Source organism: Vulpes lagopus, chromosome 11, assembly GCF_018345385.1.
Source record: "Vulpes lagopus strain Blue_001 chromosome 11, ASM1834538v1, whole genome shotgun sequence".
Taxonomy (NCBI): Eukaryota; Metazoa; Chordata; class Mammalia; order Carnivora; family Canidae; genus Vulpes; species Vulpes lagopus.
The window spans coordinates 97607725-97625545 of record NC_054834.1 but is presented as its reverse complement, the minus strand read 5'-3'; the positions used below and the strand labels follow the sequence as shown (position 1 = coordinate 97625545).

At 34.1% G+C, this 17821-nt stretch overlaps 1 protein-coding gene across 1 annotated transcript in view; it reads left to right on the top strand.

Annotated features, from left to right (window-relative positions):
• Nucleotides 1–17821, top strand: part of OLA1 (Obg like ATPase 1) — a 163869-nt gene that overhangs the window by 106197 nt on the left and 39851 nt on the right. Inside the window, exons 6-7 of the mRNA XM_041723246.1 lie at nucleotides 9040–9120; nucleotides 9432–9529. Of these exons, the coding sequence (XP_041579180.1) occupies nucleotides 9040–9120; nucleotides 9432–9529 (179 nt within the window). The remainder of the gene's footprint in view (nucleotides 1–9039; nucleotides 9121–9431; nucleotides 9530–17821) is intronic.

Here is a 17821-nt window from a genome sequence, read left to right as displayed (position 1 = left end):
TCTCAATTTGGATGTCATTTGTATTTTTTGTAAATAAGCAGGAAAAACTTAAATTAGAACTTTTTTTAAAAAGATTTTATTCATGTATTTGATAGCACAAGTAGGCAGAGCCAGAGGGAGAGGGATAAGGCTGTCCACTGAGCAAAGAGCCCAATGTGGGGCTCGATCCCAGGACTCCGGGATCGTGACCTAAGCCCAAGGCAGACCCTTAACCTACTGAGCCACTCCGGTGCCTCAGAGTTTCTTTCTTTTTTTTTTTTTTTAAAGATTTTATTTATTTATTTGAGAGAGAGTACAAGCAGGGGGAGGGGCAGAGGGAGAAGCAGACTCCCCACTGATCAGGGAGCCTGATGTGACTCAGGGCTCCATCCCAGGACCTTGGGATCATGACCTGAGCTGAAAGCAGATGCTTAACTGACTAAGCCACCCAGGCGCACCCCAGATTAGAACTTTTATATGCTAAAACAGAATCTCTCCTAAGATTGATATATTCTAACATAAAGACATCTTTTATAGTGGGTCTTGCTGTCTGTGATAAAACAGGCATTAAAGACGGCAAGTGTGCAATAAACATTCCTATTGGTATTAGCCAAGTGAATTAGTTTCCTAGGGCTGCCATAACATATTCTACAAACTGGAATAAAACAATAGAAATGTATTATTTCACAGTCTGGAGACTAGAAGTCTTACATTGAAGTGTCAGCATGGCAGGGCCATACTTCCTTTGAATCCTGAGGAGAATCCTTTCTTGTCTTTTTAGCTTCTGGTAGCCCTAGACATCCCTTGGTTTGTTGCTGTATATAGCTTCAGTCTCTGCTTCTGTCTCTCCATGTTTCTGTCCAAATTCCCCTCTTATAAGGACACCACTCATAATTGGGCTGAGGGTCTACCCTACTCTGGTATGGCCTATCTTAACTAATTTTCAAATAAGATCAAACTCTGAGTACCAAGAGTTAGGATTTCAACATATCTTTTTGGAAGATGGTTTATGGTATAACATTAACACAAGGGCATTAAGATCAAGGTTGATTTTTTTAAAAGATTTTATTTATTGATTGATTTGATAGAGAAAGTATGCAGGTATGCAGGCAGGTACGCGCATTTCAGCAGGTGGAGAGTCAGTGGTAATTTCAAGCAAATTCCCCTAATGCGACCTCAACCTCACAACTCTGAGATCATGACCTCGGCCAAAGTCTTGAGTTGGATGCCCAACTTACTAAGCCACCCAGGTGCCGCCAAGGTTGATTTTTAAATCTATTCTAAATATATACACATTTCATCTGGAAAGACAAAATTTGGAAAATGTAAGTAAGAGGCTTTAAAGAACAACTTATTTTGTATTGATCAGTTATTTGGAAATTATCACACTTAAAAAATATTCATAGAACTAACAATTTAAATTAGACAACCAAAGAAGGCAACCAGAAATTGTAATTGAGCCTTTTCTTTCCTGTCAGTATCTCTGAGTTAAATAATGTCCCCCAAAAGATACAGCTATTAACAGGTATCTTCTATTATTCTTATGGCAGTTTTTAAAGTTGATCTATGTAAAACTTTAAAAAATCATTAAAAATACTTGTATATGTAGTAGGTATATCTTTCACAAGATTCAAAAGGGTATACTGTAAAACATAATTCTCTTACTTCTGTCTTCTCATTTATACTTTTTTCCTCTTTAGAGTTTATGTATCCTTCAAGAACTATTCTTATATGACTTAAAGGATTATTTTATGAAAGAACAAGGTATTACAAGTATGTGGTGAGGCTGAACTGCATTCATTCATCTTTCTTTCATAGCCTGTTTTCAGTCTCTACCTCAGTTAATAGAACCGAATTACTTGAACTGAAAACTAATATCTGATTCCTCTTTCTCCTCTACCATTACATCCCATCCTATTGATTTTATCTCCCAAATATTCCCTATATCTTTTCCTCCTATTTTCATGACTTTTTCAGTTTGAGCTTCATTATGCTTGCTTTATTTTTGCAGCTTAACTGACTTTGCCCTTCTTTTCCACAAATATAAAGTGCAGATCTATCTTATTCCCTTGATTAAAATACCTCACCATCTTCCTGTAAAGATACTGCCAACATAAAATCCATGGCTCACAGATTTCTTTGTGATTTAGCCTTGCCTGACTTACACTTTCTCGCCTTGCCTAACAGTGAACATGTGCAACAGAATGGATATACAGACACAAATACAATTTGATTTGTGGTGAAGATGGTACTGCAGAGTAATAGAAAGGAATGATTTTTTCTTTCTTTTTTTTTTTTTAAGATTTTTATTTATTTAGTCATGAGAGACACACACAGAGAGAGAGAGAGAGAGAGGCAGAGAGACACAGGCAGAGAGAGAAGCAGGCTCCCTGCAGGGAGCCCAATGTGGAACTCGATCCCGATCCCAGGACTCCAGGATCATGCCCTGTGCCGAAGGGAGGTGCTCAACTGCTGAGCCACCCAAGTATCCTAGCCATTCAGACTATTTACAGGGATCATACAGGATTGTTGCCTTCTTCTATTTAGTAATGTTCAAATCCTCCTGAAATCTATACCTCAAGAATGAATTGCATATCTATTTTAGTTGCCACTCAGTGTAATGGCTGATAGGCCAAGAGCTTTGCTATGTTAAGTTTTCACTGTTTACTTCAGTGAATCACATAACTGAAAACCCACAATTACCAATGTACATTTTACCCAGATTATTGATTGAATTAACCTATTATTTCAATTTTTGAATGACATCTTCCTTACACACTCATAGACACACACATACAACACACGTAGAGCATTGCTGCCAGTTTTCTTAGTTGAGTCCTTTGTTGATTCTTTTCTGGGAGTTTTAGTCACTGAAATATGTAAAAAGATAGTAGTCAAGAATCAATACTTTGGTTTCCATAAACAACATTCATTTAGTAGAGCAACAGATGTTGAATATTCTGATTCAGGCAGATCCTAAATATCAAGTTAGAATACACAATGGATGTCTATTTCATGAGAGAAAACACAGATTGGTCTTTCCCCAATTTGGAATATTTAAAGGGGATATTCTGGGTTGGAGCAAGAAGTTGTATTACTGTACTCCTCCTAGCCAGACTATTTTGAGCTGAAGCCTTGGCCTCCATTCTTTTGGTCTGAGTGCATTGTTGACTGTGTATTAGTTAAAGCCACCTAACCAGCACAGACCAACTCATCTGGGTGTCAGCATCAGGTATTGGGATAATGGATTTGGCTAGAGGGACGTATCAGACTTGGAAGCTATAATTATTACAGAATAAGAGTGAGTCACCTTGATAAATTGCCAGGTCTCTTCTATTTAGTCATCAAATTTTAGGATTACAGATGGTGAGCAGTGAATAGATGAAGTCCTCCCTTCCCCCCTCACACTGTAAATATCTTAATTTTTTTTTGCTATTGTAAAGATGATTTTTTTTTTTTTTGGTTTAAAATAAATAAAACAGCATTGTAGGCAGAAAGGGAAAGTATCTCTGGAATCCAATCTTCTAGAAATTTCTGTTGCTAACAATTTGGTATGGCATCTATCCAGTTTCATTATTTGAGTACATTTGTTTATATGTATTATATGTTGTCTCAAAACCACAAATGGAATCACATTATGCATCCTGCCATAAATAATAATACTTAATACCTTTTGAGCATTAGGTATGTGCTTGGAGTTGAGGCAGTTACTTTACATGTATTTTTTCATTTAATCCTCATAATCACCATGTGTTGAATTGGAATCTTCCCATCCCAATTTTAAAAAACAGAAACATTAAGTAACATCGTTAAGTAACATTGTTAAGTAACGTTGTTGGGACAAGTAACCTGTCCCAAAGTTACACAGGAAGTGGTAGAACCAGAACTCAAACCCTAATCTTTTGATGGCAAAATTAATGTTCTTATGAATATGAATGTCCCATAATTTTTTAACAAACCTGAAAATAATGGGCTTTTCGGTTGTCCCTAATCCAAATCTCTTATTGTGCTAGTATCACACTATTATAATTACTGTAGCTTAATGATTTAATACATATCAAGGCAAGTCATATATTTTTCTCTCTAAATATTGTTTACTCTCAAGCAGTTCATTTCTTTAGAATAATGATATATTCAATTCTTTTTTTTTAAAGATTTTATTTATTTATTCATGAGAGACAAGAGAGAAGCAGAGACACAGGCAGAGGGAGAAGCAGGCTCCCTGCAGGGAGCCCGAAGTGGGACTCCTCTTCTCCGATCCTGAGACTCCAGGATCATGCCCTGGGCTGAAGGTGGCACTAAATCGCTGAGACACCAGGGCTGCCCTGATATATTCAATTTTTAACATTCTCCAACATCCCTGTTATAATTTTAACTAGAATTATGTTCTACATTATAATGGCTAGAATTTTTATCAGCATCATGTTGATAAGTACAGATGAGTTTTGAGTCAAAGTCTGGCTGAAACAAATTTTATTTTATTTTATTTTATTTTATTTTATTTTATTTTATTTTATTTTATTTTATTTTTTTTCCTTTTTTTTAATTTTTTTTTAATTAATTTTTATTGGTGTTCAATTTACCAACATACAGAAAAACACCCAGTGCTCATCCCGTCAAGTGTCCACCTCAGTGCCCGTCACCCATTCCCCTCCAACACCCGCCCTCCTCCCCCCTTCCACCACCCCTAGTTCGTTTCCCCGAGTTAGGAGTCTTTATGTTCTGTCTCCCTTCCTGATATTTCCCAACATTTCTTCTCCCTTCCTTTATATTCCCTTTCACTATTATTTATATTCCCCAAATGAATGAGAACATACACTGCTTGTCCTTCTCCGATTGACTTATTTCACTCAGCATAATACCCTCCAGTTCCATCCACGTTGAAGCAAATGGTGGGTATTTGTCGTGAAACAAATTTTAAGTTAGTGTCTATGGACCTCAGGTCTGGGAGTCCATGGACCTAGAATATTTACTTAATTGGCTATTGTTGGGGTATTTGAGTATTGCTACAAAATCACAACTCTGGTTCTTGGATTTTTGGATCATGAATCCCTTTTAAAAAGCATTTGGAAGATATGTGCCATCATCCCTCAAAGGCACATAAACATAGAACTTTATGTACAATTTTAGGATGTTAGGGAACCCCTGACATCTACTTATGGGTCACAGATTAATAATTCTTGCTATGGAAACTAGAGAATACTAAAATAGAGAAGTCTAGTATGTAGTCTTAGGAAGTCAGTTATGTTATTGTGTGCAAAGAAAAATAATTATTTTTGTGATACATGAATTGACAGTTATTATACCTGGATAGTAGGAATATTAAATTTCCCTGATGACCTTGGACCAAGAATGAGGAATAACAACCTTAAGAATAACTAGGCTAAACAAAGAGCAACTAGAAGAACAGGAAGGAAGACAAATAGGCAAAGGTGATTGGACAGAACATGAATTTCGTAGTCATTTAGACCTGAATTTGAATCTTAGCTCTGCCACTTACTGGCTATGGGAATTTAGGCAAGTCACACGTTCTCTGTGAGCCTAGAAACATTACAACTGCTATTAACAACAATAATAAAATACATCAAGAAAATAAAGCATTTCTTAAGTTAAATGTGAGACAATTAGTAAGAAGAGTCAAAGCATATGAGTGAGAAATTCAAGATTAAGTTTGGATTTTCTTTTTAGTTAAAAGGTAGTTAGTTCAGTAAAAACTAGTTCTTGTAGAATGTTAAGACTAGAAGCCTGAATTGAGATTTCACTTAAAAAAAAAAAAAAAAAAAAAAGCCAGTATTCTTGGCAAACCTTCAACAAAACTTAAAGAAAAGGACTAATGAACAATATTCAGATTGGAGAATTCCCTTATGTGCTCTAAGGGAATATCCAAGGGAATATGTTGCCATTTTGTAGATGACTAGTGTTTAATCTTTCAGTATCATAATAACAATGACAGCAGCTCACATTTAATGAGAACTTACTCTGTGCCAAGGACTGTGCTATATACCTTATATGCATTATCTCTTTTGATCTTCACAACAATTCCCAGGAGTAGATAGTGCCATCATCTGTGTTTACCAATGAAGTAATAGATCACAGACCTGGTTAATGGTAGACCTAGGATTTATTTTCACACTTAAGCATTAAGCTATTGCCTCTCCAATCAGTATTCTCACATCACAGCAAAATAACCAAGAAGTTCAAATATCCATGAAGTTTTTCCTGATCTTCATTATGTATATAGGATTTTGAAAGTGAGGACTTTGTTAAAGTTATCAAAAGTTATCCTCCTACATCTGTATTCCTGCATAATGATACTGCTAATGAAATTATGAAATCTTAAAGTAATTTCTGATGCCTCAAGCATTAAGGTATCCCTATGTTTTTATTGTATTCTAAATTGTTAGGAGTAGGTTAAGTATGTATTAGGTTATTTTCTCAGTTAATGATATTCAGTTAACTGGAACCTGTTCTTGTTCTCATCATAAGTATTTACATGTGTGTTTATATAAGCATAAGAAAAAACTTAGTCCATTAAATATTACATACAAATATGTCCAAATGTTTTTATTCATATGATTAGAAGTTTTTCAGATAAGGAACATAAAACATCTTTTAATTTTTTTGCTAAATTAAAATTAATTTTTCTGTAAGAGAAATAGCACAACACATATAATGATCATTTATGTAAAATTCTTATCTGAGAGTGGTCTTTTTTGTCTTAAGTAAATTGGCATCTTTTAATAATCTAAGGTGTCTTTTCTTGGCTATTGAATCTTATGGAGATAATTAAGAGTACTGGGTAAAAAAGAAAACATTTTAAATTTTAAAACATTTTTACTTTCAACTTGTCAAAATATTTGGTTATAATCTATAAATTTTTCTTAAAAGGTTTGAATGTGGCTTTAATGAATATACTGTTTGAGAACTTTAATTATAAGTTCTCTTTCAAATTTGTTTCTAATTTGTAGTATGGTGTATTGGTATGAGGGGGAAAAAAACTAATGCCAAAAAGATTTTGTGATAAGATTTCAATGTGTGGAGTGATTGTGTAGTTAATTTAAAATGAAAGAGAAATACTGAAATTCCTTCACTAATGATCAGCATTTATTGAGGCCTTTTGGTTTTGTAAAAATGTTTATAGTTACAAAAGTATTTTACACTTTTTGTATGATTAAAATTTAATTTCCTTCCTTATTTTTGGTTTGATTTTCTTTTGTCTATTTTCTTCTCTTTTCTTTCTTTAATTGAAAAAACTAATGGAACCAAATATAAGATGGTACCACTGTTTTCTCCTTCTTTTGTATAATCTTGTTGCGTGTCTCTACATAAGCTGTTCTGGCCACTCATCATAGTAACCAGCTGGGCCATTTCACCTGCTGGAGCCATTAAAGAGGACTCTCTCCCCCTAGATTAATCCCCTCCGACATTAGTTTTTTGCACTGACAACTGGAGCAGGCATTCAGAATTTGCAGGTGGCCAGTGTGACGCACATAATTGCCTACAATTTTAGGCAATGAATAAAAATGGTCTACATTACTTGTCAAAGGTTGTATATGCAGTGCCAAGTGAGATCTATGGGAAGCCTTTTAGGGTTTAAAGAACAGTTAATAGCAAGGCTGCACAGGGCTTTTTTAATCATAATGCATTTGTAATATAGCACTTTGATCTTCTCCTTGTAGGAAATGGTGTTACATTAGCCACTTTTAAACATTTATGAGTGAAATTCAGTTATAGAAGAGTAAAAGTGATTATTCTTAAGCAGAACATGTTAGATTTCATTAAAAGTTTTCAGCTTGCCCCTTCCTTGTTAAAATCTGTGGGAAGTCCTTTTCCTGGAGAGTTTCAAATCAGGATCTAAGGACATAGGGCTTTTTCCTTATTTTTCCTGTTGGTAACAGCAAGATTTGGAAGGAAGGTATACTAAATATTGAGGTAATTTATACAAGTAGATATTTATAGAAAAATAACTGATTTATGGTAAATACATCGATGAAAACCCAAAAAATCTATTACTAATAATTGTGTATTTCAATAAATTTGTGAGAAATGCATATTTAAAATATATCCATAAATTATCTTTAACAACAACAACAAAAAACCAGATGACTCTCAAACGCACTTCTTCTGGAAGAGCTAAGTTTGACCTTTCAGACCCAAGAGCCTTTTATTAACACCTGCCTGTAAGAAGAACCTTGCCACACGCAGCTTTTAGATTCAGAACCACAAAACTGATGAGGAAAGACTTGAAGGGTTCAGTTTGTGTCACTTGCTGTTTGCCGTTTCCATTTCACAGATGATTAATCTTTCTGTGAAGAAAGGCTAGAGAAACAAAGCACATTGGGCTCTTCCTGCAGTTACTCCTTCTGAATGCACACTAGCTTGCTAACTAAAAGGCCTTTAGATTTCCAGCAGAGAGAGATGTTCTGAAAGTGAATGCAGCTGGTTGGAGGTCACCAGTGCAGGGCTCTTGCCATTGTGTAATGGAGGCTTTGGCAGGTTGGGTGGGGGGGCGGTGTTGGAGCAGGGACAGGAGAAGTGGGCAGGAAGAAGGTGTTGGCAAAAAATTAATTCAGAATTAAAAGGGTTTGGTCAGTTGATTTCATATTTTGGAGGGTAAATCATCAATAATAGGTTCAATTTCGCCTATTTTGTTTGTTTTTCTTTTTAAGGAAAAAATTGTAATTCAGTCTCTTTCCAGTATTCCCCCTCCCTCCATTTCCTAATAGCATGTTTATTTTGCAAGTGGCATCACTAGGTGATGTTGAAATATTATTTACTCTTACAGTCTTTGGTGTATATGAAATATCTTGAAATCTTTAAGACTGTTACTAATTTTGCTAGTATTCCACATTTTATATATTAAAATGTTAGTGCCACAACAATGTTTATTGGTGTTAGATTTTTAATGAGATATTGAAAAATGATTACGTGTGTGACTTAGTTCCCCTTTCAAAAAAACCTGAATTTTTATTTTGAAGATTTGAAAGCTTAATTTTAATATTTAGTATCCAAGTGTCTAGTGTTCATCTTGTATTTACTTTTTTTCTCAATATTGTGCAGGATATAATGTGCAAAGTCAAATCCTGGGTTATAGATCAAAAGAAACCTGTTCGCTTCTATCATGATTGGAACGACAAAGAGGTAAGTTACAAATATCATGCCTTCTCTTTCTGTCTTGGCTTTGATTTCTTGGAGAACAATTTAGATTTTTCATTATTTTATATTTTATTATTGTTAATATCTAGTTAAACATTATTTCTATCAATGATTGCTTATCCCCAGGCTTGTTGTTATATTTTCTCTCCCCCTACTCATGATATTTCATAACTGCTAATCCCTTAGAAACAAGAATTAGGAAAATGAAAATGGCTACTTGTTTGAAAAGAGTTTACTTTCAAGTTATTCAATGACTTACTCAACTTTTAAAAAGGATTCTTTATCTCTCACTGTAGATCGAAGTGTTGAATAAACACTTATTTCTGACTTCAAAACCAATGGTCTACTTGGTTAATCTTTCTGAAAAAGACTACATTAGAAAGAAAAACAAATGGTAAGTTTTCTCCCCTCAGAAATATGCAGACATATCCTATCTCTACACACACAAACACATATACATGTGAACTTACTGCTATGTTAGATTTTAATATCTTTCTCATTAATAAAAAGTTTAAAATGGTTAAGAAAGCTTTGTCTGGTTTTGAACATTCTGAGATGAATCTCCTAACTGATCTACACTGAGAGAACTTAAGAAAAAACAAACAGAATTAAATTAGACAATATTGAATCATGCGAATTTACTTATTAAATTTAAATTTAATAGACATTATTGTTTGTTTCCTTTGCAAAATGAGAATAAATGTAGTTAGAGCAATTAAACTTTTTAAACTGGGAATTTCTAACTGTGTTGATACTGTGTTACATGTAGCCTTAAAATATGCACTTGAGATTATAGCTAGGGGTAACTCAAAATCCAGACCAAATGCTAAAAAAAAAGTTTATTTTTAATTTAAAAAACTGTGTGTGAGAGGGGGAGAGGAAGATCAGGTATCTGTTTCAAATACTTTTAAAGTGTACAAAGGTAAAAACTGTGCATTCATGTGTTATCATTTTTGACATGATGTAACCCATGTACTAGGTTTCTTTTCGTTAACTAGTAACTTCAAAAACTCATGTGTTCATGTAACATGTGGGCATGTACACATTTGGCATTGCACTCACTTTGACTTGCCTCACTGGACCCTCAGTATTTTATACTATTAAGTCATACAAACAAATCAAAACTATCCAAAGCAAAATATCTGCGTTCTCCTAAAATATATTGTCGGTTTTTCCCTGTACTTCATTAAGTACTTAGATGCACATGGTTTCAATTTTCCATTAAAAATTCTCATTTCCATATGATATCAAAGAGTGAGAAGCTTTAAACTGAAAAATAAACATTCATAGACTGGAAGCCAAAACAATAATTAATGTCAGATGGTTAACTCCAATAAATGATTAGAATAAATTCTGTGAAATTACTGCAACTAAAAATGCCCTGTTGATATTACTTTTAAGACATTTTGTGTTCCTGATAGGAAACTGAATTTGTCTTCTTTATTGGTAGTGTTCTAGAAAGCATAAACTTAACGTGAAAATTCAGTTCTGACTGGTCAGTGTCCTCCAGTAGAAAATTAACTGTAAAATAATCAGTACTGTCTTACTTCAAATTCTTATAAATTTTATGATTAATGTGTTAAAAATTGTTATCCTTGGGAAAGAATTTTAAAATTTATTGCTTGACCTCAGTTAATAAATCATCGTGGTATGAATGGTAAGGTTTCCTGAGGCTTCATGAAACAATACAGACATCAAAGTTTACATGAAAAGGGATGAGTCAGTTTCCTTGCCCAAAGGGGCTTCTCACACCTGTATTTGGATGATTACAGGTAGAACTCCCTGGCTCTAATTGTATAGTAAATACCATTTCCCAGACCCTAATGGTAGACAGACTGCTTGGGAGACGCCAGTCTGTGATTTAGCTGTCGCCAGACACCCCATGTTTTTTGTGAGACCAGTTGTGATGATGATATGGTTATAGCCAATTGAAAGCAAACTCCTGTCTAAATAGCAAATTTTAATTTATAAAAATGTAGAGGTATGGGTCATCCTATTTATAAAATCAAATTTTAGATTTTATATATATCTAATGATCTGGTTTGAGGTTGTGTGTATGTTTGGTGGGGGGGGGGGGATCAGATCTTGTGGAAGTTAGTGTAATTGTAGCTGAAAGATCAAAGACTGGGTAACTGAGTGATGTTCCAGAAGAGAATTTACCACATAGCCATTTTCTGTACAGTTTCTGCCGCCTGCTGTTCCTATTTTCCCTCAAGCTAGCCATTGACTACCCCCTGTGCATCCCTGCTCGTAAAAAATGATTGAGGAAGTATTTGTCATGTATTTATGAGTGGGAAACATTGTGTGATAGGGAATGGCATCTACTGGAGCCAGAAAGATTGCCATTTTCCTTTCATTCAGCCATTCTGCTACAGCTTTAAATCCTCTGTTTATGCAACATAGCCTTTGTATTAAAGTGCAGAATAAATTTTTATTATGAAGGATACGAACACTAGGTTTTCATCGTTTATAACACTGCAAGCAGATGAAAATAGTTAAGATACATTTTAACTACTAAATCCTTTTAATCTGTGTTAGCATCTCATTTTTGGGGAGCGTTTGTATCTAAGCTTCATTTGCATTAGTTGCTCCTTTAGCAAAAGAAAAAGTGTATATATTTTTAAGGTTATTATGTAATATTACTATAGCAACTTAAGACTGATGCAAGAAGCAGTAATAAATATTTTCATGGGTTTTTTAGATGTAGAAAACTATTTTAAATGGTCAGGAAAGAGGAGGAGGAGGGATTCGTGATTTTGGCCCTAAGAGGAAGACTATAGGAAACTATAGTTTAGTGGGTCACCATTTCAGACATCATGAACATTTTAATTACTATTTAGAGTTTATTTTAAATTTAAATGGTAACATTGTTTTTCAATCCTAGAAAAGAAGGAAGCATTTTGAAAGATAAGTCTAGTTTGTTACTGAGTAGGTACATTGACCTTTTGAAAGATGTAAAAAACTGGAATCGTTCCAAACATCTCACTGGTTTTAACAATGTTGAATTAGTCATTTGGTTGATTTATGATTGAGAACTAGCCCCTTGAAGAGAAGCTGACATGGCAGCCAGGTTAGTTACAGTTGTGTTATGATTAGATGACAGTAATCAAGATGTTATAAGGGGAATCCACAGAAACCTTTTTTATTATTATAAATGACTGTTCTTTGAATGCAGAAGTTGTTGTCTTTGTGAGTGCCAGTGACTCCTGAACACTTGAGAATTTCATTTCCTAAACACGATCAGTTGTTACTTATAACTAAAATTGTACTATATGCAGTATTATTTTTCATTTGAGATTGCCTATTGAGTTATGGTAACAGGCAGGTGTAGGACATTAGAACTGTCAAACCATTGCTTGATTAGAGTTTAAATTTCAGTCTTTGCACCTTTGTTGCTCTGTAAGGAATATATGCCATCCAGTTATGAAATCAGTAAACTAATTTTAGATATTTTGTATACCTACATAGCTTCTTTTTTTTTAAATTTTTATTTATTTATGATAGTCACACAGAGAGAGAGAGAGAGAGAGAGAGAGAGAGAGAGAGAGAGAGGCAGAGACACAGGCAGAGGGAGAAGCAGGCTCCATGCACCGGGAGCCTGACGTGGGATTCGATCCAGGGTCTCCCAGATCGTGCCCTGGGCCAAAGGCAGGCGCCAAACCACTGCGCCACCCAGGGATCCCTACCTACATAGCTTCTAATTATGTTGCATTTTTGTGTTCTCTTGCCCGTCTTTTTTTTTTTTTAAGATTATATTTATTTATTTTTTCATGAGAGACACACACACACACACACACACACACAGAAAAAGAGAGAGAGAGGAGAGAGGCTGAGACACGGGTAGAGGGAGAAGCAGGCTCCATGCAGGGACTTGAATCCTGGGTCTCCAGGGTCATGCCCTGGGCTGAAGGCGGCGCTAAACCTCTGAGCCACCCAGGCTGCCCTCTTGCCCCTGTCTTTATTAAAACTATTGGTAAAGGATAATTCCATTTTATTTTATTGGTTATTATACTACATAATATTCAACTGGAAAATATAACTAACATTTAAGACATTAAGACTTGTGTGCATGTGTGTGTAAACATGTATGTTTGCATTTGTGGTCACTAAACATTTCCCTTTGACTATTAATATTATGAATCAGTTAATTTGGGTATTGAAATTGATTCAATATATGTAGACAGATATTTACTATCTTTCAAGCTGTTGTGTAATTAAGGGCAGTGTGTCAATTTCACTGAGTGAATTCTCAATAGAAAAAGGTTTTATTAATTCTTACTAGTCTGTGATTCAGTCCCCTCATCCCCACTTTCCTGCTTTTGTTAGTTTTCCATATAATTTGTATACAATAACTAAAATAGTTTGGCAGTACTATACATCGTGTGCCTGGTTAGGGGGAGAATCACAGAATAAATCCACTTTTTTTTGATTTCTTGAATTGTGTGTGAGAATTATAGGGACTGTGTCTCAGCAACCCTGCATGAAGAAGGAAGTATGTTCATTTTTTATATGTAATTTTGTGTTTATATATGTATATACACAATATGTATACACATGTACATACATATATCTATAAATGTAAAACTATTTCTATAAAACTATTCTAAGAAGTCAATTTCTGACAAGATTATTTACAGAATCTGGAAATTTATGCTGAAAAATCACATTGCTACACATTTGATTTACTTGAAACAGATAAAATGAGAATAAGTAGTTTTTCCTAAAGAAATTATTCATTTTAGTTTAGGAGCTTCTCAAGCAGATTTGGAATTAGGTTTAACTCACAAAGTTTTCAGGAACATACCCTATTGTATAAAGCAAGATTCACATGTGTGAGATTTTTAAATGTTTTTATCATACATGAGTCTGGCAAATGAAAAGCCCTGAAATACCTGTGCAATATTTTGGGGGGGATTATAATTTTTATTTTTTAACATTTGTAGTTCATATAGTTTTGGGGGGTTGTTATATCACCTTCATCTTGAAATGCCTAACATTGTGAAGCCTATGAGAATACATTATTTATTCTGAGTTCTTTTCTACCTACTTCAAATCACGGCATAACACTGGTAGGTGTATAGTAACATGGGTTTTTTTTTATCTGAATTAAATTTTATAAGCTATAATTTATAATGATTTTCATAAATCTAATACTTTTTAAATGGGAATTCCTTTATGAAGACTAGTGCTTATTTGCCCTTTTGAGAGATATGAAGGGGTGATAGGGCACATCAAGGAAATTCTGGAAGTCTAAACTAAGCAATTTTTTTTAATATGGGGTTGACAAAATTGGTGAACTTCTGTACAAAATATTCTTAATTTTACTTAAGTTATAAATATAAAAATTTTTCTTGAGACCCCTTCTTTGTTTTACAGTTCTTCTGTTTTTGCTACTAGATGATTCTCAACTATTTGCTTTTTAGTTTGTATTATGATAAAGCTTTGAAACAGTATCATATGCATTATGAGTTGGAATTTTAAATAATTTCCTGTGAATGGATTTTGTGGAATTCATTATTTCCTAATTTCTTGGATCAGAATCTGAGAGTTAAAAAGAATATACTAAAGCAAAACAGTTTTTTTATTATAAGAGTTAGAACTCTAAAAGAAGGAGGAGGGAAAAGACCTTCGCCCATTTAGGAATCTTTTTACTTAGAATGTTCTTTTGCGTTTGTACATATATGTATATGTAATAATACTTGTGAATTTCTTTCTGGTTTTCATTAAATGGATTTTGGGTACTCTTTCAGATATTTCATATTCTTATCAAATGATGCGAGTACCCTAGAATGCTTAGTCCTAATGAAACCAAATAACAACTCTGATTCCATATTATGAAAAAGATAATTATAGAAGAAATCACATCTTTTTATAGGAATATAATGCTATTTATAATGCTACCCCCTGTACTATGCATTTTAGGAATTTGCCCCGGCTTATTTGTATTTTTCTCCAGTACTATTTATAGACAGTAATTTCTATTTGCAAAATGGTACATGAATTTGAGAAAGTAATACCTTTGGGAGGGTCAGTTGTTATTTTCATTAGCACATCTGTTGACTTACTGATTTATGAGTGATACAATTTATCAAATATGTCAGGACATTTATCTTTTTTTAAGTAGCTGAGGAATTTCACTGCATATGACAAGGAATCGTTTTACAGAATTGTTTCTAGCTTTAAGAGACTAAAGCTCTTTTAAAAAATAAGTGTTCTGTTACTAGAGGGGAGGTCAAAAGGGGGATGTGTGAAATAGGTGATGGGACTAAAGTGTATACTTATCATGATGAGCAGTGAGTAATGTATAGTACTGTTGAATTACTCTGTTCTACACCTGAAACCAATATAACACTGTATGTTAACTGTACTGGAATTAACTTTTTTTTTTTTTAATAAAAAGGGGCTGAGCATGGAACCTGTTTGGGATTCTCTCTCTCTCTCTTCTTCTGCCCCTCCCTGCTTACTTGCGCTCTCTTTCTAAAAATAAAATTAAAAAAAATCCTTAAAAAAAATGAATTCTAAGAAACTTTGAGCATATAGTCTACTTGTAAATTAGGTAGTGTATATATTATGAGGAATTTTGGTATATAAAGAATATTGCTGCTTTGGAATTTGAAGAATTAGTATTGTGGTCCTTATTTGCTGCTAACTAGCTCTTTGCAAGCAAATTACCTAGTTTTTCATGTATTTAAGACATTTCATCAGAATGTTCACATAAAATATGTTCTGTATACACAGTATTTCCTAAATTTAATTACCATAACTCAAAATGAATACAATAATAGAAAAAGGGCTTGTTTAGTCTTCTAAATGTATCTTCTGGATATATTCCCTTGGTTTTTTCTTTTTATTATATGGATAAAGGAATAAAATGTATTGTATATATGTTTACAGCTGTAATTCCATGCTTTGAAACAGTTGTCCTCCAAAACAAAATGAACAACCAAAAATCATCTCTGTTTTACAGTAGCAGTAGCAATAAAACTCCCATGATATCAATCACCACCATCTTCCATGACTTTGCCCCTATCATCTTCTCAATTGGACCCTGTCACTTTACCATTGGCAGCTTAGAGGATTTTATTGTTATTTCTTGGCTTCCATTAGATGAAATCATTGTTTAATTATTACAATAACATAATTTTTTAAAGAAATGGTCATTTAGGGATGCCTGGGTGGGTCAGCGGTTGAGCATCTGCCTTCAGCTCAGGGCATGATCCTGGGATTCAGGATCAAGTCCCACATTGGGCTCCCTGCAGGGAGCCTGCTTCTCCCCCTCCTTATGTCTCTACCTCTCTTTGTGTCTCTCATGAATAAATAAACAAATCTTTAAAAAAAAAAAAAAAAGGTCATTTAAAAAGCCTTTTAGATAGTTCCATTGTGATCTCCTGTCTCTCATTTCATTTTTCTCTATTTTTGAATGTGTGTGTGTGTGTTGGAGGTGAGGTGGTGAAGGTTAGTAAAGAATAAGACCATCTGTAAGATTCCCTCTTCCAGTGCTAGAATTTTATGATTTTAATGAATTAAGTTACAGCAAATTCACAAAGAAAAGATGCCCAGGCAGATACCTATCTAGTACTTTGTCAACCCTCATGTATAGATTTGTCATGGTAGGATTTTTTTCTGCGAAACTATATATAGCGTTTCATAGGTTGCAAATACCCAATTGATGAGCAACTTTTATGGCTGGGTTGGAGGTAAGACCTGATCTTTCCCCTACTCTCAGCCCCTCTCTCATATCTCTACTCCTTGAAAACAAGTCTTTTTGGGGGTATCACCATGTTCCCAGCTTTCCTCATAGTGAGCAGCTATTGCTTTGGCTAGAATGAGAACAAAGCGGAAATAAAATCTCTGTGTAGAATTGGCATATCTATTTTTTGAGGCTAGTTTGTATTACAAACTATTACATTTTTTTATTTGGATGTGACCTGGAAAGCATTTCCCCATCAAAAATATTAGATTAAGAAATACCCTCAAAAGCCTACTTAATTCACAACATAGTAGAAATAGTACAGTTTGAGTGAGCCACATTTTAGTATCTGTGACCATTTTTATCACCAGCTTTTAAATTCTCCTTAAAAATATGTTCTAAGATAACTGACTTAGGAACTTTGAGTACATTCCTATCTATAAGGTTTAGGGCTGCACATTGGTATCCATTCAGTCTTTTAAATGCTTTCTTAAGAAAACTTCATTTCATAAAAATTCTAATTATGAGTATAAATTTCAAGTTTATGTTTCTTATGAAGACTATGAACTCCTTGAGGATGTGGTTACAATGTTTTCCTTTTCCTTTTCTAAGCAAATAATCATTGGGCCTTCTGTGTGTCAACTACCAACCATTCTAGATGGCAAATAGAAAAAGTCGTTGCCCCATTAAGGCTTATAGTCTCATGGGATAATAGACAGTGAAGAAATATTTAATATTTAATGGCAGGAGATGATTAAAACAATGAATAAAAATAAGACAGGGTAAAAGGGGGTGCCATTTTAGTTAGGATAGTCAAAGAAGGACTTTATGAAGTAAGAGAGTTCGCCGTGAGAGAATCTGAGGAAAACTCAGTCCAAGGAGAGGTAACAGCAAATGCAAAGGCATGCATGACAGAGCATTGAAAAAAAGAGTTAAATCTGAAAACAACTGCTTGAAAAGAACTTTATAAATTCTTATTCAAATGCATTGCAAGTA